The following is a 25,468-nucleotide window of genomic DNA, read 5'->3' as shown; positions in this document are numbered from 1 at the left end:
CTCAGCCAATCGGCGTCTTTGAATGTGCTTCTGGTGACCCCTGGCGGACACACGGAACACGTGACACGACCAAAAAAAACAAACAACTGAAAACAAAACGAATCATGTCACGTTTATGTCACGCGTGTGATGATGAGTGAACTGTCCAATCAGAAACAGTAAAAACAGCACAAATACAAATGAAACGTCAACATAACGGATGATTATTAAATGGCTGCACTCGATAATTGTCATTAAAAAAAGAAGATACATTCCATTTCTTTTCATAATTGCAGATTGAATGGTTTATGAAATAGCATCACACATTCCAGAAATTAACAGCGGCACATTTTCAACGACTTAAATGCTCAGGAATACTTAAGCAACCAAGTTAGAGTACTTTATAGAAATCAGTTTCATCAACTTGTAAAAATGTTTCATATTTTATTCTGTAGTCAAACATTTTCACAACTGGAATCATTGATAAAAGTCCAAAATATCAAACAATAAAAAGTAAGAAATATTTGTGGACCTGGAAAAAAAAAAAAGCGGGCGGCCAATCGAACGGCCGCTAAACGTTCCGGCCGGCAAAGTGGGCGGAGTCACTGGCGCTGACACCGCCGACGGCGGGAAGGTAGGAAAGATGGAGGATGGGCAGCTGCAGCGACAGACGCCGACGCACGCTGAACACAAAAAGTCACGTTTGACCGGAAGTGATGTCGACTGGAGTGAGCAACAGGAAGTGTGCGTGTGTGCACGTGTGCGTGTGTGCGTGTGTGCGTGCTTACTGCTCAGGTGAGTTGACGTCATGTGATGCTGTGTCGCTACTTCCTGTCTGTCGCTGGCCGACCTCCGCTTCCCGCACGTCACAAAGTTGTGCGCTTAGCGTGTGTATTTGTGCGTCCAGCTGCCCCAACACACAAACACACACAAAGGCGTGTCACTTTCTGTTTGTCGTCCACTTCGCCGGCGTCCATCTTTATTGCCTCACCTCAACACTTTGGAGTTTCAGCTGCCAGTTGAGATTGTCCCGGGCCACGCCCCCCGCGTCCGGCCCGCCCACGTCGACGAGCTGCACCCGCGACAACAAATCCATCCAACCATCCGTCAACAAAAAATCACAACAAAAAAAGTTTGCGGCGCTCACCCGGCCTCGGAACGCGGCGGCGAGGACGACGGCGTCGCAGATGAGTAGCCAAGCGTTGAGCGCGCGCGAGCCCGACCAAGGATTGCGGGAAAGCCAAGGCGGCGCCGAATTTGCCCACGTGCTGGCCCACCAAGCGCACGCCACGCACACACGTGCCCGCCACGCGCACGTGCCGCCGTTTGCGTCGGGCAGCAGGAAGGACAGCAAACCGCCGCACACCTGAAACACGCACAAACATTGATTTTCCACGACACGCAATCCGTGATATGTTGATGGAGGTCAACGAAATGGTGGTCAGGGTTTGTTGACCTTACAAGGTCATCACCAGCTAGTACGCTAATGCTAATTGCCAAAAGTTGAGCATTTTGTTTGTTTGCATCTGCACAGAAGATAATAAATTCTAATGAGTCGTTCATTCATCTCACGTTCAACTTGAGTGGATTAACAAACAAAACAAAATCCTTCATGACAAAAATGTTGACGTCAGTGTTAAGGTTTATGCTAGCACTCGCTAATCACGTCGGAATGAGAACGTCATCATGTTCAATGCTTTATTTAGTTCATTCGTGAATACGTCGTTCATAAAACATCTCAGAGGTTTTCATTCCGACTTTGTACGACGTGAAGTGAAAAGCGACATCATCTCATCATCTTGTTACAGTTTCACATTTTTCTAAATTTGTGGCTGATCTTCACAGTCGTAGTGTGCTTGACATGCACGGAAGTACGCGCGCACGTGTGTGTGTGTGCGTGCGTGCACCATGAGAGGCGCTTTGTATGCGTAGAAGACGGCGGGCCATGCGTCCATGTTGTTGCCGTCGCGGCGGCGTGACGTCGTCCACGTGATCGCGTCCGGATGGGTGGAGTGGCTCTGAAAAAGGGGCGGGCCTACACTTTGAGGCGTTCAATGCCGCGCGGCACAGTGCGAACAGACGGACGGACTGACCTGCGGCCCGTGCGGCGTCTCCGCCCGCCCCAGAGGCGCCGGCGTGTGCCAGGCCAGCAAAAGGAGCGCGTCGGCCGAGCTCAAGAAGAAGGACAGACGGAACGGGGACGGAACCTCGGCGCCGCCCGACAAACGTTGCCACGTTTGGGCCAAGAGAGACGCCGACGCCAGACTGTGAGACGCCGCCAGCAGACACGCGTGCAGCTGCACACGCAAACGCAACAATCAAACAACCCACGCACATGCACGGAAAACATGCAAACGACAACACGCAACAAACTCATGAAAACGGCAAAACCACAAAACAAAACAACAAAACGAGCTCGCACACGCAAATGGCGTGCGAACGCAGCGTGTTTGTTGCTCAAAAACACATCAACTACGATAAACGCGCTCAAGTTGACATCAAAGGCGGCATCAAAGATGTCAAACATGAAAATCGTCAAAAACATCAAAGACAGGTCAGCCATGTTGGACATCAAAAACATGCTAAACATTTCATACGTGTGAAAGACGCAAAACAGCATCAAAGAAGAGCGAGCCGTATTGTTGCCTGACCGAGCAGAGCGCGCGCGTCGTCTCCGGTGCCAGAAAGTCGTTGTCGGGTCCGGCGGCCACGACGGAGGCGGCGGAGAGGAAGACGGCGGCCAGCGTCAGCAGCAGCGCCTCGCGAGCCCACGCCGACGAGCCGGCGAACCTTCGCCGCTTTCCCGCCACCGCGCAGAGGACGCCCAGCGAGACGGCCGCCGTTACCGCCGCCGCCGCCGACAGGGCGCCGTAGATGAGGACGCTGCGCCACTCAGAACCTGCGTGGCAAGCACTCGCTTGCATCAAGACGACAACATCCGGACACGATGACGGCAGCGGTCGACGCGTGTCACCTTTCAACTTCAGCAGACGCTCGGACACTCGCAGCTCACGTGTCTCGGGGTCCGAGTCGCCCACCAACACGCCGGCAGAGCCTGGCGGACAAAACGCAGTCACATCATGTCAACGAACTCACGTCAACGTGCCAACACGGTCAACAATCACATCATGACAACACGCGTGCTCATCAATGGCGTCAACATGTTAGCAATGGCGTCAACATGTTATCAATGGCGTCAACATGTTAGCAATGGCGTCAACATGTTATCAATGGCGTCAACATGTTAGCAATGGCGTCAACGCGAACATGCGCGCTCAAAATGCATGTTAAACAATCACATCAACATGTTCAAGTCTTCACGTGTGCTCAGCGATCATATCAACATGTGAACATCTTTGATCCCGTCAGGAGACGCACACGCACCTTGCGTCTGGATCACGTGGACGGAAGAGCTTCGTCGGCCATGTTGGAAGGAAACGGTACCCTGAGAAAGGCAAGATGATGTCATCGTGGTCACATGACATGAGCAGTGACTCCGCCCTCCCCCACCTTCTCACCGTCACGCCTTCAAAGTACGTGCGCGCCAGGGCGTCCCTCAGGGCACGCGCGGCTTCCTCCTGGCTGACGTTGGCGTTTCGGCTCAATTTCTGACGCCGCTTCAGCGCCTCCGTCACGCCTATCAGCGCTTTGGCCGCCACCCACACGGCGTCGTAGGCGAAGGCGTGGTGAGGGCTGGGCCGAGCGCCCGGGCGCCGCCGGACCTCCCGCAGGTACGCCCGCTCAAAGTCGCCGGGAGTCTGCCGACACGCGAGTCAACGACAGGAACTTGCGGCGAGGACGGGAACTTTTTGAGGCTCATACCAATTACGATTTTAATGATAAGCGATTAATTGGCTGATTCATAAAAAAGAAAAAGAAAAGAGATATGACTTAAAGACAAAACATTTGACTGAATCACTCTTCTACGATTTCTTGAACTTTGCTATATAACAAAGAGCAAAATGGCTGATTAAAAAAAAAAAAGTAACGTGTTAATGCATACGACATAAAATCTCATTTGAAAATGCCGATGAATCGTTCACATTTGACGTCCATCGGAGCAAAAGCGCGTCTTGACAACCAACCCGTCCTGAAACTCCCGGCGTGTCAGAGCGTTGCACACGCGTGATGGGCAACCAGATGGCGCCGTCCGCCGCCGCCGTGACCTCATCGGACGTGCAGCCGGCAGCCGGAAACCTGGACCTCCATCTTGGATGCCCTCCCGCCACGATCCACTGATTGCGCGCGCCAAACATCTTCAACCTGGAAGCCTGAACACGTGGTCAACACGCCATCCACACGCAGCTCGCGCTCATCATGTCATCGTCATGTTCTTAGCATGTTCAACTTACGCAGCAGAAAACGGGAGCCAGGGACTCTTCATCAGCTGCTGTGAGGATGATGATGATGATGCGCACGTCGCGTTCCTGTCGGATGGTTTGGAACGCGAGCGAGCATGTCACATGTCACATGTTAGCCTTTTGTAGCACATTGCAAGTTGCGAGCGGCAAGCGGACGAGCGGCAGGCGCACCTTCAGGTCCAGCAGGCCGCCACAGTCGTGGTCCGGGAGCGTCGTCACGGAAACCACCCGGACGTCGGCCGTCGTCAACCGACTGGTCAAGTCGTTGGCCATCTAAACGGGGGAGAGAATTTCTTTTTTTCTTTTGCTGCATCAAATCAATGAGAAAACATTTGCACCGATGCGGCCTCAGTATTTGGATGTCGTCACATGTCAAACCTCACACCTCGAGTGGCAAACGCCAGGCAGGCGGGGCCTCACTTACCTCCGAGGACGCCTCTGCCGCCACCAGGCCGACGCGCGTCCAGCCCAAGCGCCGCAGCAGCTGGACCGCCGCCCGGTTGACGGCTCGAGCCGACGGCGCCGCGCTGAATACATTCCCGTAACGCTTGGCGTTAGACAACCGGGACGCCTCGTCGCCATAAGACACCTGGACAGGAAGTGACACGCTCAGATGTGATGATGACGGGGAGGGGTCTACAAAGCCGTCACAAATCTGCGGAGCCACAATTAGGCTTCTTCAGAAAAAGGTCCTGGACCCGGTCCTGGACCCGCCCCTGGACCGAACTGAAAAACAAAGCAAAAAAAAGTACCTGAACCATCCCGAGAGCGGGCAGAGCACCGGCTACTTGCGCCGCCACCGAAGGACACGCCCCTCCGAGCAGAAGCGGGTACTTTGGCCCCGCCCAAATGGCATCAAAAAGAGATTTGAGAGACGACGACAGGTCGCACTGAAACATGGATGTCACGTGGTCAACAATGACGTCGACGCACCAACACGCACGGTCGACAGTCACGGAAACACGTCAACATGCGTGGCCAACAATGACGACAGCGGGAACGATCAGCGGCACACGAACAGGCGGATGGCGCCCCCTACCTGTGCGTGTATGACGTGCAGTTGCAGGCGGTATTCCCCCAGGGGCGCCGCTTGTCGCTCCAGGTCGTCGCAAGCCATGCGGACCGCCAGCGTCAGGCCGGCGCTGGCGCTGGCGTTGGCCCCGCCCACTCCGGAAGGCCCCGGAAGCATCCACAGGACGGGAAGCGGGTGGCGGGTGACCGGCGGTGGCACCGAGTCCGCCGGAACGCCACACAGGAGCACCAAGAAGCCGAGGAGCCGCCGAAGGTGCGGCATCCCGTCCTACCTGCCGGTGCCGGCTCCACGACTTGAGTAAAGGATCAAAGGATCAGGATGCGGATCAGCGCCGTCACCATGGCAACGCCTCACACCACCACCTGGACCTCTCCACTGGGCGTTTTGAAAACAATTTGCTTAAGCAGCTAGTCCTGTCAAAACACATTGTTTTGGATTTGTTTTGGTTTTTCCCCCCTCAGAAAACTTTTTTAATTTATTGACTACGTTAGCTACATTAGCATGTTGATGTGCAACCAGTTAGTTGTGCGCGTCAACATTAGCATGTTGGCTGGGAAGCAGTAAGCTACATATCTAAATTTGCATGTTGACCTGGATCCGGTTCACTTAGCTGCATTAGCATGTTGACAATATCTTGTGAACGTGGAACCAGTTAACTGAACAAGAGCGTCAAGATACTAGTAGTTAGCCACATTTACATATTGATGTACAAACTATGAGCTATAGTTGCATGCCGAAATTAGCATGTTGACAATAGAATGTTGAGTGGGAACCAGTTAGCTAAATGGGCTCCGGGTGGCGGAGTGGTACCGTCACTTCCCTTCGGTGCAGGTGTTGTGGGTTCGCGCTTCACTTCCCCGGGTGGGAGACCGTGTGTGCGCGCGGGCATTTGCGTGAGTGAAAAATACAAAACAAAAAAACTTTTTAAAACAACAACAGTTAGCTAAATTAGCTCGTCACAATTTGCATGTTGACGTGAGAACAATTTGTAGCATTAGCATGTCAACAAAATCTGGCATTTTGGCTGGGAACAAGCTCGCTGCAATTATCGTGTACAAATGGGCATGTTTATGTGAAAGTGTTAGCTGCATTAACATGTTGGGTGGGAAATTCGAACGTCGACATTAGCATGTTGACAAGATCATGTCAACCAGTTAGCCGCATGAGCATTGAGCACGTCAACATACCAGGTAGCTAAATTAGCAGCTTTGACATGAAAACAGTTAGCTGTACATAAACATGTATACATTAGAATGGGCGGGAACTACTTAGCAAAATTAGCTCGTCAAAATACCAATTAGCTACATTAGCGCGTTGATGTAAAAACAGTGAGTAGCATTAGCATGTTGGCATCAATCCAGTTAAGCAGCTGTACTAGTGCATGCACCTTATTATAGTATTATTGCTGCAGAACCAGTTAGTTACCTTAGCATGCTAACGTCATGACAGAAGCCGTTAGCTGCATTAGCACACCTTTGAGTGGAGGAGGCTTGTGAATACAGAGTCTTTATTGTAAAAGAGGTAGAGAGAATACAGATGTTTCACTGTACAGGAAAAAAAGGACAACATTTATCATACACACACAAGCCCGTTAAAAAAAAACTAAAGCAGAAAGAAACATAGAAAGTCTTTGGATTTTCTCTATTGCCCTCATTGGCGGTGTTCACGCCGCAACGTCCATGTTGATCTTTTCGTGTGCTTCAAACCACAACAACGCAATCGGCCCTCGCGCACCATTAGTGGAAAATTGACAACCCCTGATGCTAATATTAAAAATCAAGTCACGCCCTGCATGCACACGACACAAACTTTCACGTTCACTCCCCCCCAAAAATCTAATCAAGCACAAAAGCCGAGAAGGGAAAATGAAGAGAAGTGCGATGCGACCAAGTGGGGAGTGTGAGATCATTCGTTCTGTCTTTGTCGCTCCTCAATCTTTATGTCTGGCGGGGGCGGGGCTAGTGTGGAGGTCGTGGATCAGTCAGAGTTGTCCGACTGGTCGCTGCGGGGCGGGGACGTGCCCGGCGGGGGCGAGCTTGGAGCCTGCCAGCCCCCGTTAGCCTGACGATGCCACACAAAACAAACATTTGCCACAGAAGGAGCAAATCCGGCAAAAGATTGTTTGGACTTTTGTTTTTTTACACATACATTTTTTTTTTTTTTACGTTGCTTCATTCCATTTTTAAACAAAATGCAAAGAAAAATATGGATTCAATAAATCAATGTAAATAAAATTAAAAACAATTGAAGCAAAAATTCTTTGTGGAGTTTGAAGATGTCAAAGTGCTTGAAATTTATGCTTGATTTTTTTCTGAATTAGCAAAAATATGGCTACAAATCGATTTGGAAATGACATTTCATTTACACATGTTATGTTTTATTATATTTATATTCAAATATTGTATTTTTAAAGTTTTGATTCATTTAAATGAATAATATTTTAAATCATTTTGCTGTATTATGTATTGGTGGTTTATTTGGATTATTACGTAATCCGTCATATTATTTTTACCTATCAATTGATTAATTTATTCATCATTACACTTTCGTTGAATTCATATTTTATATGCTAACTATTTTATTTTCAGATTGTAGTTTTGCTTAATTTATAGATTTGAACTTGTATATTTTTGTAATTTGGCTGCAAATGTTCTTGTATTTTTATTTAAACATGACAATCACGTTGAAGTCAATATGAAAGAAATGAAAATGCGGTGCTCGTACCTGCACCCCCATTTGGTAGGCGGCCTCCCCGTTGACAGACGGGACCCCGAGGAAGAGGTCAGTGGAGAACGACCCCGACCCTGCAAGCGCGCACACGGCACATGCAAAATCATCATCATCATCATCATCATCACATTACTCACATTTTCTTTTGCTTGGGCGCACATCCTCATTTATTTGCCGGCAAAACTCACGTTTATGTCGAGGTGGAATATTGAAGTGAGGGCCGCAGTTCCATTTCCACAGGCCTTATTTTTCCTGCCTAATGTGGAAGTAGGCGGCTAATTTCATACTGCAGCTCAATTTGGATTTTTTTTGTTTTGCCCGTATGTAATAATGCATCGCTAGGCAGGAATGCACACAGCAGCCAATCACGTGTCAGCTGCACAATTCCGAACATGTCAATGACCACTACTGTATAGCCATCCGTTTGTCTTATGCTGCCCCCTGGTGGCCAAGACACTGTATGTTTTCATAGAGTACAATATTGCAGAATGCTTTTCTTTCCTCTCATTCAAATAAATATTGAGGGTCCGACATTTGCCTTTTCGGTTGTTGGGCTGATCACAAACAATAGTTGCAGCCTATATTCCTGATAGTCATGATTGATTTCCGATTTCGCAATTGCGCAAACTAATATTAATGCTTGAAAGAATAAATCAATTGCAAAAGGAAAAATATTGACGTACCAACAACATGAATCGATTGTTTTGATATAAAGGCAGCGCTCCGCAACGGTTTTCAGCGCCAATGACGACTGTTTTCACGCATTTTGATAATAATAAAAACAAACATTAGCTTCACTTCAAGCAGACCAACGAGTGGTTTTCCGTTTTCCAAGTGACGATAGCAAGTCGATGCCAGAAGCTTTGCTGGTGCGCGACGCCTGAAAACTTGTTTGACGAACAAAGCTGAGGCGAACACGCCACGGAGCGCCGCCCTTGTTCCATTTGGCGTTCCCGCTGGCACCAATCTAGCGAGGCTAGCGACATGAAGCTAACCCGATTGATGGCCCTGCGTCCCGTCAAAGGTGCCGGGCGCCGTTTTTTGCTGGAGTCACCACAACATCTCGTTTCTGCCGATTAAAGTCTTTGGGACCGAAAGCAAAATGCACTTTTGGGCCAGCCCCGATTGAAGGCGGCGGTTGCGGCGCTGAACTGGAACCGCGCTTACGGTCACGAGCGTGACGTGACGTTAACGGCGCACCTGTGGAGTTGGGCGTGTGCGGCGAGTCGTCGCCCTGCCGCGCTCCCAACGCGTTCTTCATGGCGTACAGGTTGGCCTCCTCCTGGAACTTGCCGATGTTTTTCTTGTAGCGGATTCTCTTGTTGCCGAACCAGTTGGAGACCTGCCGGAAGGGAAAGAAAAGAAAAAAAAGCGCAGCTCACCACGTTAAAAAGAAGAAGAAGAAGACGGTCATATTTGCCATAAAGCCCAACAGACGACAATTCTAGCAGTCGGCAGCAGAAAGTGCTTTTGCTTCCTTGCGAGTCCAACTGAGCTCATTTCAACTTTCTAAATCCATACAAAATATTACAAAACAAAGCAGGATGAAACATTTTATTTTGGCCACATTTTTGCTCTTTAGCTCATTTGTTTTAAATTACTTGTAGGATTGACAAACATGCAGGCGGGAAAAATTTGCCGCCAACACAAGCCACGTGTACCTGAGAGACGGTGATCCCGCACTGCTTGGCGAGTTCTTCTTTGGCTTCTTCGCTGGGGTAGGGGTTGGACAGGTGCGAGTAGAAGTACTCGTTAAGCCCCTCGGTGGCCTGCTTGCTGAAGTTGCGCCTCTTGCGCCTGCCGGGGACACAACAAACGCGTCCCGTGAGCAAGAGCGGAAGGTGGCCAACAAGGAGAGCTCACCTGGCGTCCAGGAAGCGTGACCTGAGGATCATGACGGCCTCGCAGGTGCTCTGCTTGAGCTGCGTCTGGATGGAGCTGAACTTGCGGTGGATGATGCCGACCATGCGCTCGATCTCGCGCGGCGTGACGGGCCGCGTGCGCGACTGCTCTCGCAGCAGGTTCATCACGTGCGTCGTGAACTCGGTGCACGCCTGCGTCAGAGTGCAAACGTTCACACCTGACGAGCGGCTCACATGAGCTGGAACCGTGATTCCAGTGTTTCCCACAGATTTGAAATCGACTTGGGGCGGTGGACTCCAGCGGGGGCGGGGTCTCAGTTATCAATACGAGTCTCCTCTCGCCTCACAAGTGAGTGACGGCGAACTAACTTTACATGCGGCATATCCAGCTGCGACACCTTTTCTTTTTTAATATATTTTTTCAGAAATGTTCTTAATAAACAGTTGACTTGGGTGGCCCGCCCAAGTATTAACGTGGTGTGGGAAACACTGGATTCCCTGACGCCCAAGTCACTCACCAGAACAGGCTGTACAACACAACAGATATTACCGTCTACAACATGAGGGTGGGGAGCCCAAGGTGACAACAATAAAAGCTGCACCTGTAACCATTTGAATAACTCATTATTTTTGTCCAATTCATCAATTAAGTTACAAATATTTGGCCAATTGTAAGTGAAACTAGATCGCAAAGTGATTCATCAATTAAGAAAATAATTGTCGTTTAATATGATAATAGATGAATCCATTAACTGTCGCACCTTTAACTCACACGCACAAAATCTATTTTTCTCCCATAACTTGATTAGTTGATGGGAAAATTGGCAGAATCAATTGTAATAAATGAATAAATGATTGCTGTCAAAGTTAAAACGTGAAATAATTAATGAATCACAAAAAATGATCACATTAATCATGTATTAATGCAGATTAATCCCACTATGAATTTTGAGCGCAGATGATCCTTTAGCCGACAGCGGATGTTTCCGTTAAACGTAGCACAGCTTGTGTTTGAGCAATAAACATAATCGCGTGCATTCAAGTCAAGCATCAGATAAATGTTTGCGTACGACGTTTACGGGCTCCGCACGCGGGAGGCGACGTCGCTCGCTCTCAATTCATTTCCTAAAGAAAGCAGAGCGACGAGGAGAAAATCGCCAAAATCGTCACAATCGTCTTCCCCTCTCAAAGATCGGAAAACTAGACAAAGGGATTGATTTTGTTCTTTTTTTAAATGAAGCGGCGACAGCTTTGTTCTTTTGAGTCCGTGCATCTGCTGGCGCGAACTTTGGCTGGCGTACCTGCTCGTATTTCTCCAGCTCGGTGTGGTAGATGCCGCGTATCTGGCCCAGCTTGCTCTTGTAGTCCGAGTGCTCCAGGGAGCTGTCGGGCGACATCCCGCCCGAGCTGGTGGCCGCCGACACGGCGGCGGCCGCCCCGCCGCCCTTCTCGGGCCCGGCCACGCCCTCGGCCAGCAGCATGTTGTCCAGACGCACCAGCTGGGGGTCCTGGGGGTCCTCCTCCTGGTTGTTCCTAATGGACAGACCTGTGGACAAAACAACCAGACGGATCCTCAGCAAGACCGGCTCGCGTCGGGAGTTACTTTTCAATCACTCTGCGCTTGACACGATTACTGGCATGATCCTCCCTAACCACATTGGCTGACTCAACTTGATAATGACACAAGTAGATATTTGACAAACGATCTGCATCCGATTGCATTCTGGGGACGGGAATGAATCAGCTTCGGCTTCATCCCGTCAGACCTTTTTCTTTTCGATCGTGCCATTGTATGCGAAAATCGAATGTTGCAAATTGTCTCAATGATTGTCGGAAAGGAAAAAGGAACAAATAAAAGACAAAAACAAAAGCTATATTGGGACTCTTATAGTTTAGCCCTCAGTGAAATGAAATTCTCTTTTCTCCTAGCCTTGGTTGTTGACTACTTTTGCAGACGCATTGTTGAGGGCACCGTCAACCGATACGCACTCCATATTTATTCCAACTGCACTCCAAGGCAGCCAAGGGACTTCAGAAGAGCCGATGTAAAGTGATTCCCGACATAGGCAGTTATGTTGAACGTCTGTTAGTCCAGCTGTTGTCTATTTTTAAAGCTAAGCTAAAGATAAGCAGTGGAGCGTATTGGCTGCTGACGAGAGAACGCCGCAAACACACCACAAGCAAGACAAAGGCAACGACGGTGCGTGCGTACCTGTCTTTTCTTTAATCTCGCACAGCACACTGAACAAGGCGGGCTTCATTCTGTGACAGTTGAGCGCATGTTTCCTGAAAACGCAACAGCAAAGACAAAAGTCAGTTTGCACGAGCAGTGAGCTAACGACACAGTTAGCAAGGAAGGCCATTTTTATTTATGGAAAACTTTTGATGGATAGGAAACAAAGTGCTTCCCAAAGTTAGATTAAGATGTTGATTGGTTAATCAAATAAAGAAGAAAAAAAAAGATAATTTCCATCCCTTTATTTATTTCAAACGGACAAATGTCTTATTTGGATGAAACACAAAGATAATCTGTCTGGGGAGTGGGTTGGTTGGTTGGATGTTTGATGATTTGTGTTGAGATTATTGGGATGGCGAAAAAACGCGACATGCTTCACCTTTGACGATAAGTAATATCTCTGTGTGTACTGGACCTAAATTACTTTTAAAATCAAGTAAACAGTAAAGTAACTGTTACCTTTTAGGTAAGTGTGACAACACGGGAAAGATGACATAAGCACGCTAGCATTGTCCGGGAGCTAAATGCTAACAACAAAGTCACTGACAGCCAGAACTAAGCAGGCTAATTTGGTTAGCAAGCTAAAGAGCTAGCTGACGAATGACTACAGAAATACGAAATAAGTCCTCGAGCACTAGCAGCGCGCTAACAGGACGCCACAGTTGTCAATTTGGCTGGCAAGCTACGAGCTGAGGACCTCGCGAAATGTTGACAGAAACGCGAAGGAAAAACAAAAACATGTCGCTACCGTTAGCAGCGAGCTAAGTGCTAACAACAGAGACGCTGACAGCCAGAACGTCAACTGGTCAACAAGCGCGGCTCGGACGGGAGAAAGACGCGCGCCTGGAAGACTTCAGTGACTAATTTCGATGAATTATCTCGCGTCTAAAATATGTCAAGTCAATCAAAATGATGTTTAATGCTGCAGCTTGGCGGCAGGCAGAGCCGTTCGCTCGTTAGCTTAGCCTACCCAGCTAACAATGGCTCCTTCTAGGTTAGCTCCAGTGAAGGCAACCAGCAGACGAAACAAACAAACAAATGAAATCATTATTCAGTTTATCGAAATATATTTCCGTTTTAATGTATGACTTGGTGTCATTGCAAACGAGTGCTAAGCACGTGGTTAAAGGCTACAAACAATCAATGGAAGTTGGAGAAACTTTTATCAGTCGCGAGTGTAAACAAATAAAAAATGAATAAAGTTTGTGAAATTGAAAAGAAATCCCAAAACGTTGACTAACTTTGCCTGCGCCTCGTCCAGACTTTGGTCGGTGATGGTCATGATCTGCTGCAGGATGTCGCCGATGTCCCGGCGGACTTCGTGTCCGTTCTCGGCGCCGTTCTCCAGGCCCGCCGCCGGTTCGTCGGCGGGCCGGTGGTGCTGCGGCTGCGGTGCTCGGTGCGCCATCCCGGGGTGGCCGCTCATGGCCAGGCCGCGGCCGTTGGAGGCCCCGTTGGCCGTCAGACACTGCTGCGGCTGCTGCTGCAACATCTCGTCGAGCGACGCGCAGTGGCGGCGGCGGCGGCGGCGACGACTGCTGCCAGATTGAGTGATTCCACCCAGAGCGCACCAGCGCCACCACTCCTCCTCCTCCGCCGCCTCCAACGCCCACCAGGCGGCCACCAGCCAGGAGGCACCGCCCGCCGCGGCCGGTGGCCCCCTAGCGGCGGTCGCGAGCAGCGGCACGACTTGTTGGTTGCGGAAGTTTCGACTCAACTTCGAGTTGACTTCTTCTTCAAGCTTCAATAATAAAACATTTAAAAAAAAAGTACACGCCATGTCATTCGCTCACCCTAAAATATGATGACATTTGTCATGTCAGTGTGTGATTAATGAAAGATCATCTTGACACTGTGAAACTGTGCATGCCACAAACGTGTGTGTGTGTGTACTTGTAAATACTACATTGTGAGGACCAAAATACGTCTTTAACCAACAGATTGAGGACGTTTTGGCCGGTCTTCACAACTCAGACCTCTTTTTCAGGGTCAACACTTGGTTTTAGAGTTTAGGTTTGAATTGGGTTAGGAATGGGGGTCGGCAATCATTTTTCATGGTTGGGTTAGGTGAGGGGGCTAGGAAATGCATCATGTCAATGAGATGTGTCCACCATGATACAAAGACAAACGTGTGCGTGTGTGCTTAAATTCAAACAATAACAACAACAAAAACTATCTGTTCTCATCTTAAACAATCATTTCTTAATCTAATTTGGATAAAACAACATTGATAAACAGAAACAATGCATAAGAATGAACATCATTATTTCAGATGCGTAGCAACATTTAAGAAGTGGATTTGCTAATGGGAACGTTTGAAATTTCCCAAACGAAATCATCATCTGTGTCCTTCCTGAAACGGCGGGAAAAAAAACATTTACAGATTCTTACATGAGATGTCAAATCTAAATAACCCAAATAATGATTAAAAGTGACATGAGGGACAGTTTTGATCCCATATCTAGGAGACGTGACCCGTGACCGTGTTGCCCTTTCATGTCACGAAAGCAGAAAATTCTCTTAACTCATTGACTTCTGCTTTCTTTCTTCCTTTCTTCGAATCTGCAAATCAACAGGAAGTGAGGCCAAACCACGGCGCTGTCACAAGAAGCTTGCTTGCTTGTTTCAACACGAGCTCAACTCGCGCTCCTCGCAAACGCGACGCCTTCGTGACGTCATCGAGGCCCAGCAACCGCGCTGGGGGGAGGAGGAGGAGGAGGAGGAGGAGGAGGAAGAGGAGGAGGAGGAGGAGGAGGAGGAGGAGGTGGTGTCTGACGCTTCTGCTTTTGCCTGCTTCTCTGCGGTGCACCTAAAAGCATAGGGTGTTCACGCGGTTGGTGACGGCCAGGGAAGGGGGGGGGGGGGCTTCCTGCATCCGTCTTTGCAGCTGACAGAGCGAGTGAAGCAAGTCACGCGCACAAACTCCAAACAATTTGCCCTTTTCTGCCGAGCTCCATCAAGGCGTGGACAAGATGTGAAGGTCCACCGCGTGATGGTGTAGAAGAGGCCTGCAGCCACCGAAAGGCAAAAAGGTAAGCTTGCGATTCACTCAACAATTAATTGCGCTTGTGTGGACGAATGCAGGAATGTCAAAAGTTTGCTTTTGCTGGCAACATCTTGGAGGCGACAAGCTGCGACCTGCTGCTGGGCTGCTTTTGTCTTTTGCAAGACGACGTGGCCTGCCGAAAGCCGAAAGCCGAAAGCCGAAAGCCGAAAGCCGAAAGCCGAAAGCCGCGCTGGCTGGAAATTCCTCTCAACAAAGCCACCCAGAAAGACTTTATCTGCCGGTTCGAGGACTTTTGACCTTTGGGGAAAAGGCCCCCAGACGCTTTTGCAGCTGACCAACAAGGACGCGACATCAACACTCACTTTGAGTTTTTCTTTCATGCGGTGGTTCGAGGCCCAAACGCTCATCAAATATTAGAAAAGATCAGCTTACATGAATTGCTTTCTCCGGCAACTCGGGGCACTTTGGCGTGGGCCCCCCCTCCCACGCCGAAGACAACGGACAACAAAAAACAAAAAAAGTTGTGAAGACTTCAACGGGAAGTCAACTTGAAGCTTTTCTTGTCAATACGTGAACACGCCATCTGATCCATATTGCGTTTGTGGAATATGGATGAAGCGGCCGTTTTGACACTTGTCGACTGAATATGACATCACAGTTGCTCAGCTAACGACCAATCACGGCTCACCTCGTTTCTGAGTTTGCTCATGCGGTGTTGTGCCACGATTGGCCGTTACCCGAGCGTCTGTGATGTCACTTTCAAGTCAACAACATGTGGCAAAATGGCCGCCCCTGCCCGAGATGGATCATTTTGCCGCTTCATTCATATTTCACAAACGCAATATTGACCAGAATGACCTTTTTACACTTGTGGGGCGCTTACAGCATATTATTTATTGCCAAGAACATTTTGGAGTTAAATTTGCCTTCCAGAAAATGACGAGCCGCGTATTTGTGGGACCGATTGACATGACACCGTCTTTTGCATATTGCCAGACGTGGCATCGTCACTTTGGCGGTTTCCCCGGCAACGACAAGCATGAGCGAGAGCACGGGACTCGGTCGCAAAGGGGCGTCCAAACATAGCAACTTGTTGCTAGGCAGAATCCATGGGGCACAATCACGTGTGCCCCAAATCCACATTCAATGAAAGAAATGCCTTCTTTCCGCTATGATTCCCTTTTTTTTTTTTCTTCTTCTTCCGCTATGATTCCCATTTCTGCATTTTTCAGACTTGTAGAAGGAAAGCGCAACATCTGGAGGGGCGCTGCAGCTCATCCAACTTTTCCGACCGTGTCCCGACTGCCGCTAGGCTGGAGATCGATGGCGTGCGCCGACCCCAACGTGCACATGGCTGAAGGTGCGACCCGGACAGAGGCTGCCGAACACATTTCAAAAGACGAGGAGGACGAAGGAAAGCGGCCGCAGGAGACAAGTCCGGATGTTCGGCGCCGCTTGTTCCAAATGTGTGCGGAGGATGCGCAACAGGTTTGTGTCAAGTCGCCGCGTGCGTACGTACGTCCGCTCGTGCTACGTCAGTCGCCAACAAGCGTTTGGAGCTGACACGGGCCATTTTCATTTGGTCAAACTACTTTTAATAATGTTATTATCGCTTAGAAATGATTTTTTTTAATTCATGTTGATTTACCGGAAGACACGAAGCATGTGATTGATTTCTCACAGCAGTTAGGAAACAAATATTCAAATGCTGTGTTTACATTTTCAAATGATCACTTCTATGGCAAGCCCAGACAATCACAATGTCCCATCACTGGTAAGGTCCACACTCGGGCTACTTGTGTGGTCTTCGGGGTCTGCCGCTTTGGTGATGGTGAGCCGTGTGCTGCTAGCTACAAGCTACGTGCTACGTGCTACGTGCTACGTGCTTAACGTGACATATTGGTGGTGGGAGTAAAAAGGAATCCACCGGAATGTTCTGGACGTTCGTTACAGACAGCTTAGTCTGTAATGACAGACTTTTTATTGTCATTGAAAAAATATGGATGAATCTGTTCTTAAAAATTGCGTGTGTCGCGGTTCACACAAGCTTAGCATGAGTCTTTGTCATATTCGCGCTCCTCCTACAAAGTGGATTTGTTTTGTTGTTGTTTTTTTGGATATGGTGGAATCTTAGTTGTTGGAATGTCGTCCGACTCAAACCAAATCGTACAAAATCCAAAGTAATAGTTCACACATCGGAAATCATGTCAATCCAGTTCATCCGTTTGAAAAATGGTCAATTTAGCAAATGTTTGAAATCAACGAGCAAACATTTCCAACAAAAGTTTCTTCCGGCAGTCGATCCTGCCGCCGGCGGACTTCCCGGAGTCGCTTTACGAGCTGCTGTGCAGCGTGCAGGAGGGCCGACGCCTCAACGACCAGCGCTGCTCCTTCGTGCTGGACGGCGGCATGAGGAGGCGCTGCCACTCCGAGCCCAACGTCGCCAAACCTTCGCGCAGGGGTGAGACACGCACGCACGCACGCACGCACGCGCGCGCACGCACGCACGCACACGCTTGTTGAGGGGGCGTCAACGTTTTTACAGCAGCGGAAAATCGCCAGGCTGCCGCACTTCCATATTTATGGATAAAAATGCATTAATGCAAAACATTCCATCGTGATTTTACGATGAACTTTAATGTCAAATCAATTTTGATTTGACGGACGCAAGCGAATGTAAGGGAGTGAACTAGTTTCCGAGCCGCTTCCACATTCGGCCACCGGGCCTCCGTTCGGGCTTGTCGTTGCGTCAAGCCGTTTTCAACTCGAAAGAAAAACCTTTCCGCGGGAAGGAGCAAAAGTTTGGCCCAAAAGCAAAACTCATTTGCTGATTGGTCAACGTGCATTTTGGCTGTCCGAGCTCCAATGCAACAAGCGGCACCCGAGCACAAATGGCACAAGCGGGCAAATATGAAGCAAGTGTGACGTATCGTTGGACAAGCACGTCAGTTTTCTGCCGTCCGTGTCCTCGCCAGTCATCTTCTCGTCCATGACGTCGCTGCAGCGCGAGGAGTTTTTCCAGCTGGTGGCGAAAGCGCAGGCTCGCCGCCTGGACGAGCAGCGGGCGCAGCTGCAGGCGTCGCCGCGCAGCAAGCGCAAAGGTCGCGGCTTCCGAGGGAGCTTCAAGCAGCTCTCCTTCGCCAGGCGCGCCCCCAAGATGCCCGCCAAGGAGGAGCTCTACCACATGATCCTCACCACGCAGGTCAGAACGCACACGGGCCCACGTTGCAAATCAACGCTTTGACCGTCCGAGAGCAATTTGGCAACGCATTTGCAGTCGGCTTCCCGACACGTCAGCCTGAAGTCAAAGTTGACATTCGTTGAAAGTCTGACTCCCAAATCCCTGACGATTTCCTGCTGAAATCGGAAGCATTTGGACAATTGGAACGTGACCTCCAAAGAAGTTGGCCACGTTGGCCGATCAATCGGTTTGAAATGAGGCCTGCAGGCCACGTCACCTTCTTCTTGTTGTTGTTGTTGTTTTAGGCTCAAGGCAGGCTGGAGGAGCAGCGAAGTCGAGCTCCGGGCCCCATGGACGACGACGACTTCTTCTCGCTGCTGCTCAGGGTCCAGGGGGGCCGCATGGACGAGCAGAGGACGCAACTGCCTTGCGTGCTGCAAACATGACCAGGAAGAGGAAAAAAAAAAAAAAAAAAAGCTTCAATGTGAACCATTTCTTCCCAATTTGCGCACGTTGTTGAATTTGAATGTCTGCTTGGCTGGGCGGGGGCGGGGCGGGGCGAGGGGCGAGGGGCGGGGGTGTTGTGTGGGGGCGGGGTTTCCCATTGGATGGCTGGGATTGTTTTCTGCCTAAAATTTCAATCATTAAAGGAAAAGTGCATCTTTGTGCTTTGTCTTTGCAAACTTTTTTCACCTCTGAAAATCCTTCCGTCATAATTGATTATTCCATCAATTCAATGGATACAATTTCATGTTGCATTCAAGTGTGTGACAAAACCATTTTTTCTTTTACTGTTTATTTGGTATTGTTTAGAGGTAACAACAACTAAACAATAATTGTGCAATATGACACCAGCGGGTTTGATGACCTTTTTGGAAGTGACCCAGTCACCAAATATTGGCAATATTTGCCTTTAGAAAATGTGATTGACTCCATGTAAACGAGATGGCGACCTCCAGTAGGCCAAAATAAGCCCACGTGCATATTTGGAATGGCTACTATGCATAATAAAGCTGTCAGATGTGTTAGTCATCAAATCAATACATGCTCACTGTACATGGACTGACCGCAGTGCACGCCAATCCAAAATCCAACAATCCAACAATCCACTCCACTGTCAGTGACTGCAATGGAATTCCGTTTGATCGAAATACGCTATATTGCATTTACTGGGTTTTATTTTGTTTTAATTTCCAACCAAACATGCAATGCTGAAGGTCAATTGAAGGCGTAAAGCAGTGGTTCTCCAGCGCTGTTTTCCACGTCCCCTTCAGCCAACACAGGTGTTTCAAACAGCCAGCTCATCAGCGAGCTCTGCATGAAGCCTGCTGACGATCCTCAGCTGTGTTGGCTGAGGGAGAGGTGGAAAACAGGCTGGATCGGGTACTCGAGGACCGGCGTCGAGAAGCAGTGGTGTAAAGAAGTCAAAAGGTCAAACGTGTGAATGACTTTGGAAGCGTAATGGAGACGAAATGCTGGAAAGTCTTTTGGTCCGCTAGCGGGCGGGTGCGATGAGCCACATGGCACTTCCTGCTCACTTTTCACCTTCTTCCTTTGGCTCCCGTCAGCCCGCAGGAAGGAGGAAGTTCTGCTCCATCTGACATGGAGATGCTGTGTCACTTCCTCAAATAAAAAAAAAAGCATAATAATCACACTTGGGGTTGTTGAGTGATACGCACAAAAGTCATCTTCCTTTCGTGAGAAACTAGAACTTCGAAATTTCACGCTGAGCTTGAAAAGAGTTGAGCAATAAAGAGAAAAAAGTGTCAGGCAAGCACGTAGAAGATAAAAAAGAAAGAAAGAGGAAGCCTCTCGAACTGTTTGAGGCTTCTTTGCTCACCAACATGAGCAAACACGTCAAAATATTTTGGTCTAAAGTGGATTGAGTGTAACGCTAATGTTTTTGGGCTGCTCATTTTGGAAACAAGTTGACATCATATTTAGAATTAACAATAGGAAATTCATCATAGTAAAAATAATAAGAATTAAGAACCTGAAAATGATATACAGTATCCAGACGAGAATAACAAGCTTACTTTGATCATTTTCAGACCAAAGAAATGATACACCTTCGTCGGCTTTTCTATCCAATAAAGAACATTTCACATCCATGTGTGACATTTCAAAAATCACCTCCACTCTTTAAATACTTTTTAGTAGACTAGATTTGTATTTTAGATCTCAAATTGATCAAGAACAAGAATTGTCATGGAAAAGAATGACGTGACGTGAATGACGTCCCCAACGCCTTCTCATTCTTCTTTTGTTGTTGTTGTTGTTGTTGTTGTTGTAAGTGTTCATCTCTCATTGCCTAAGCGAATTGGAATGACAGCCTTTATTTATATTATACAACATTTCAACCATTTTAAAAAGCGACACTTCCACTTCTGTATTCTCAACAGTTTAAAACTGAATTTTGATATGACACTTCTAGTTCCGCATCAAAACTGGAAAAAAAGCATAAATCATCTGTATTATTATTATTATTATATAAATTTTTTAACACAAACAACTATAATGGCATCAACGCGTTCAATTTCAACATCGATAGCTGATGGAAAGAAAATAGAAAAAAACATCACTCGTTTATTGCACTTATTTTTTTAGACTTTAGTAGTAGACACTAAAGTTTCACTTCCGCATTCCGGCGTGTAGTTGTAAACAAAGATGGACTCCGATTGGCCTCTCCCGGCTGAAGTCAGAGGGCAGCCATTTTACGCTGCCGTTGTTACTGACAATTTGGACTCATTTTTAGCTGAAACAATTTTGTCATCAATGCGTGTTTTACAACAACATCCCTGTATGGAGTCAGGGGAACTACCTTTACTTTTTGCATCGTGACTCACACAGGTTCACATTTTGGGGGTTTGCTTTCATTTCCCTGTTGATGATTCTAAACCGATGAAATGTGCACGCAGCGCTTTTTTATTCTCTCAGGATTGTTGGTTCAAGCGTGCGCCACAAAAGCGGCATGTTCGACGTGAGCGGCAACGCAAGATGGCCGCCGAACGCTTCACATTTTTCTTACTACGTCGGGTAGGCGGATTTGTTGATACGTCCGTGCATGTTGTTCGACAAGACAAGAAAAAGAACAAGAAAGTGGAACAAGGAAATGCGACGCGAACGATGCTCGATTTGCAGCCAGGAAATGAAAAACACACGACGACGAGTTGGATGAGGACCAAGCGGCACATTTAGAGGCGAGTTGTTTTCATGAAAGACTTTTTAGCAACTTGCACAAAGTTACTTCCAAGTAAGATGAAGATCTTTTTTTCATGTTGCGTGGCAGCAACGATGCGTTAAGAATCATTTTAGGATGAGGATAATGACAGTATTATTACTTTATTACTTGTAGCCTAAAAGGAGCCATTTATCTGCGTGCGTGTGAAAGTGCAGCCGTGCTCGTCAATGTGCTACGCAAGAGAATCCCTGAATTTGCTCCAAATCAAATTGAAATTTTGCAATCAAATGAAACAAATGCAAAAGCGTCAAACGTTTTTACAATCCATGCCGTTTGCAGTACAATTTTGCATGGACAGTTTTATTAGCGGCGTTTAAATACATTTATTTTGGTACAATTGTTACAGAACTCTTTATGTGCCCCCCATTTCTTATATTTAATGTTCAAACCGCATCACGTTATAATTTTTTTTTCTTTTCAGGGCGGATTCTGATTCGTATTCATTGATGCCAGTAAGAAACCTTTGAGGTGGATATTTGTTTGCAGTAAAAAGGAAGATATTTATGTCAACATTATGAATAGTACAAACGACAACAATTAGCTTAATTTAAATGCATTTAAGCTTGCACCATGTTCAAGCCCCACCCCCTTTTTTTTTTAACCCTTTGTTTTCAAATATTAATAAAAAGTGCAAGATGCTGCCAGGCTCACAAGCACACGTCTTGGAAAGTTCATGACAACGTCAACAAAAACTCCGCAAATCAAGAACGTTTTGTCAGCAAAAATAAAATGTGAACGTTTGCCTCGGCTTGCGTTGAAGTTGAACCGAAAACAAGAAGTGCAAGAGCAGCTAAAAGTGAACATTTTCATAAACGGCTTGACAATTGTGCAAAGTTTAGCCAATCTCAAGATGATCTCTTGCTGGCTGCGAGATTTTGAAAAAAAGGTTGATAACGAAGGAAAGGCCTCAAAATGACAAACATCCAACCTGGCCCGTAATCAGGCTGTGCGATAATCGGTCGAGCTCTAGTTTTCGAAACGAGCTTTTCTTGTACGCGATGCTCATGCAGTTGAAGAAAAGATTGGATTTGTTTGCAAAGGTCAGAGATCGTCAACGACGTCAGGCCGTCGTGGTCCGCCGCGTCAGTCAGACTTACAACAAGAAGAAAAACATCATGACGGAAGCGAAGCACCGCCAAGCACGGCTCAAGCGCTTCAACTCTCGGAAGCAGAACTTCATGCACGGCATGGTGCGAATGCGACACGACAACAAACGCAAACGAGTCGGAAACTAAAATGGTTCCTCTCGTGCGCTTTTGCAGATGTTCAAGCTGTTGCTGCTGATTTGCTGCTTGCCACACGGGGGCGCCACATCCCCGATAAGTTGCTACAACGACCGCGGAGACGCCACCGACTGGTAATGACAACTCAGCAAAGCTAAACCGCCGTCAGCTGGCCAAACGTGTCCAAGGTTCGACGCGTTGGCATTTCGCTCCCTCATATTTGACCTTGACAAGCTGCTTTATCCAAAGTGATGCAACGTCGGCGTCTGCGGGGATTTGTTAGTCGTGACGGGCTTTACAAAGCGCAATTTTCTGCCATATGTGTTGAAAAGCGGACTTGGCAAACGGATCGGTCGACGGCAGGACTGCGACCGAGCCGCACGAACGTTCGCGACAGCCCATGAGTGAAGCCGACGCGCACGCGGGAAAATGATCATCATGTGCTTTTTCTTCTTAACGAACGAGGTTTCACATGTACAAGCTGCCAAAGGAAGCGGACGCGGCGTCGGGTTTCAAGTACGTGTTGCTGGACGAGGGCAGCGCCGGCTGGACGCCCGGCCCGGTGACCATCAACGACACGGCCGGGGCGCTGGGCAGGACGCTCGCGCAACTCTACTCGGACCATCGCGTATGTTCGCTCGAATGGAATGGAGGCCAAAAAAAAGGGTTCGAACGGGAGGAGGAATGCGTTTGTGAGGAAGGCAAATTCAAAGCGCACGTTCCAAATGCTCTTTTTTGTCAGGAGGCAGAATTGGCGTACGTCCTCTACAACGATCAGGATCAGCCAAGGCGGAGTCACAAAGGGGGACACACGAAAGGTGAGAGGCACAAAAAGCACTCTGACGCCACTTTCCAGTGCAAGCTTTGCTGCGACCAATCGCTAACGTTTTTCCAATCACGTGTCCCCATTTGGGGGCTCAATTGTCGCCAAATGTGTTTGTGGCGCGAAGGCGCGCTCGTGCTGGACGAGTCTCAGGGTTTCTGGCTGATCCACAGCACGCCCGTCTTCCCTCCCGCGCGCCAAGCGGGCCACTACCAATTCCCCAGCAGCGGCGCCACTTACGGACAGAACTTCCTGTGCGTCACCTTCCCGCTGGAGCGCTTCGGCGCCATCGGTAAACGCCGCACAAGACCGAGAAGCGGAAGCCAAACCAACATTCTGACCACGCCCCTTCCGCAGGCGAGCAGCTGCAGATCAACCAGCCCCACGTTTACGACTGCGCCGTCCCACAATCCTTTGCGGCAATCTTGCCGGCTCTGGCCGCCGTGTGCAATAAAAGCGGCGCACACGTCCCGGCCGCCAATCGCAGCGTGGCGCTGACGTCCAAAGGCGGCGCCACCTTTGTCAGCTTCGCCAAAGGAGCCGCTTTCAACGACGGTAAGCTCCTTGGCGGCGTTCCCAGCCCGCAATTCCGGAAGCCAAAACAGCCGGCAAGTCAGCCATTTTGTTTGGAAGGAAGCAGATAATTGTTTTTCCAGGCTAGCCTTCAAAAGGTCACGTTTATGTAGCAACGCGGACATTGGCTAAGGTTGTCAATCTTGGGCGGAGCCACTCAAAAGTCTTCCGAAGCAGTAACAGAACACACAGGAAGTCGGCCATTTTGTTTGGAAGCAGACGATTTCAGGAGTTCATCAAAGGTGCCCATTTTGTGACGTGGCCCTCACCTTTCTTCTTCTTCTTCTTCTTCTTGTCCTGGCGTAGACCTTTACACGTCGTGGGTGGCGCCCGCCCTGCAGTCGGACCTCCTGGTCCAGTTCTGGATCCACTCGGGCGGCGTCCTGCCGTCCGACTGCAGCCTGGGCTGGAAGGTGTTGGACGTCACGCGCATTTCTCCGGCCGGCTCGCCGCCCTTCGGCAGCGGCAAGGACCACTCCAAGTGGGCCGTCAGCCCCCAGCCGGCGGCGGCCGGTGGCGGCTGGCTGTGCGTGGCCGACATCAACCGCAACCGGGCCGAGGAGAAGCGGGGTGGCGGCGCGCTCTGTCGCCGCCACCCCGCCGTGTGGAAAGCGTACCGGGCCGCCGCGCTGGACTGTCAGCCGTGCCAGCTTGGCGGCGGGAAACGCCAGCTGCACTGCGGCTGAGTCGCTCGGAACAAACATACATTATTCACGGCAAAACTAAGATTTTACAGGTCGCTCTCAAAACGCTTCAAATTTGGAGATGTGTAAGAAAAAAAAAAAAAGGAAATAAATGTGTGTGTGTGTGTGTGGGGGGGGGGGGGGGGGGGGACGACGATGACGACGTTGACACGTGCAAAAGAAGGGAGAAAAAAAACAAAAACATTTGCAATGAAATTAAGACAAAATGTAAAAAACTATCACCAAATTAGGAGAAATGAGCAAAAATTATTCACAAAATTTGGAAATACTGGAGAAAAAAAAGGAATTAAAATCCCATACAATTTGGAGATATAAGCAAAGTATTTTGCATGTTATTTACAAATCTTTTTTCTTTTGATGAGCCACAATATATAAAGCAGACCAAAATAATAATAAAAAAAAAAAATCAACAATCTGTCTCAAACCAACAACACACAAAAAAAACACCTATTTGTCACTTTGCTATTAAAATCAAAAGAACTTTTGAATGCATTTTGTGGGCTTTTTGTTTTTTA

The 25,468-nt window shown here is 48.5% G+C and overlaps 4 protein-coding genes across 10 annotated transcripts; 2 read left to right on the top strand and 2 right to left on the bottom strand.

The window, feature by feature from the left end:
* Window positions 1–403: 403 nt before the first annotated feature.
* Window positions 404–6,116, bottom strand: LOC144058231 (gamma-aminobutyric acid type B receptor subunit 2-like). Its single transcript, XM_077576568.1, has 16 exons — window positions 5,380–6,116; window positions 5,093–5,230; window positions 4,765–4,929; window positions 4,512–4,613; window positions 4,332–4,406; window positions 4,065–4,250; window positions 3,498–3,737; window positions 3,364–3,424; window positions 2,954–3,034; window positions 2,631–2,878; window positions 2,073–2,276; window positions 1,887–1,997; window positions 1,127–1,345; window positions 971–1,051; window positions 768–886; window positions 404–662 (listed from the first exon to the last, which is right to left on the bottom strand). The coding sequence occupies exons 1-16, from the start codon at window positions 5,632–5,634 to the stop codon at window positions 551–553; spliced, it is 2,397 nt and encodes a 798-aa protein (XP_077432694.1). The 5' UTR covers window positions 5,635–6,116; the 3' UTR covers window positions 404–550.
* A 745-nt stretch (window positions 6,117–6,861) lies between these two features.
* On the bottom strand, window positions 6,862–13,827 carry pbx2 (pre-B-cell leukemia homeobox 2). Its single transcript, XM_077576576.1, has 8 exons — window positions 13,443–13,827; window positions 12,178–12,251; window positions 11,267–11,511; window positions 9,967–10,157; window positions 9,765–9,900; window positions 9,304–9,445; window positions 8,098–8,177; window positions 6,862–7,434 (listed from the first exon to the last, which is right to left on the bottom strand). The coding sequence occupies exons 1-8, from the start codon at window positions 13,691–13,693 to the stop codon at window positions 7,351–7,353; spliced, it is 1,203 nt and encodes a 400-aa protein (XP_077432702.1). The 5' UTR covers window positions 13,694–13,827; the 3' UTR covers window positions 6,862–7,350.
* Window positions 13,828–15,062: 1,235 nt separating this feature from the next.
* Window positions 15,063–18,935, top strand: gpsm3 (G protein signaling modulator 3). Its single transcript, XM_077574555.1, has 5 exons — window positions 15,063–15,233; window positions 16,441–16,696; window positions 17,507–17,669; window positions 18,184–18,410; window positions 18,695–18,935. Exons 2-5 carry the CDS (start codon window positions 16,532–16,534, stop codon window positions 18,833–18,835), a joined length of 696 nt encoding a protein of 231 aa, XP_077430681.1. The 5' UTR covers window positions 15,063–15,233; window positions 16,441–16,531; the 3' UTR covers window positions 18,836–18,935.
* Window positions 18,936–21,446: 2,511 nt separating this feature from the next.
* dnase2 (deoxyribonuclease II, lysosomal) lies at window positions 21,447–25,057 on the top strand. 7 transcript variants are annotated; one of them, XM_077574681.1, is made up of 8 exons: window positions 21,464–21,642; window positions 22,671–22,820; window positions 22,893–22,987; window positions 23,319–23,481; window positions 23,596–23,671; window positions 23,850–23,968; window positions 24,034–24,231; window positions 24,556–25,057. In XM_077574681.1, the coding sequence occupies exons 1-8, from the start codon at window positions 21,603–21,605 to the stop codon at window positions 24,933–24,935; spliced, it is 1,221 nt and encodes a 406-aa protein (XP_077430807.1). In that variant the 5' UTR covers window positions 21,464–21,602; the 3' UTR covers window positions 24,936–25,057. The 7 variants fall into 7 exon arrangements, with proteins under 7 accessions (XP_077430804.1, XP_077430808.1, XP_077430807.1 ...); XM_077574676.1 differs by having other exon boundaries at window positions 21,466–21,642; window positions 23,319–23,519; window positions 23,804–23,968; XM_077574678.1 differs by having other exon boundaries at window positions 21,447–21,589; window positions 23,319–23,671; window positions 23,804–23,968.
* Window positions 25,058–25,468: the final 411 nt, after the last annotated feature.

Source organism: Vanacampus margaritifer, chromosome 9 (assembly GCF_051991255.1).
Source record: "Vanacampus margaritifer isolate UIUO_Vmar chromosome 9, RoL_Vmar_1.0, whole genome shotgun sequence".
Taxonomy (NCBI): domain Eukaryota; kingdom Metazoa; phylum Chordata; class Actinopteri; order Syngnathiformes; family Syngnathidae; genus Vanacampus; species Vanacampus margaritifer.
Note: the sequence above shows the minus strand (reverse complement) of the source record. Positions and strands in the feature narration are given on the sequence as shown.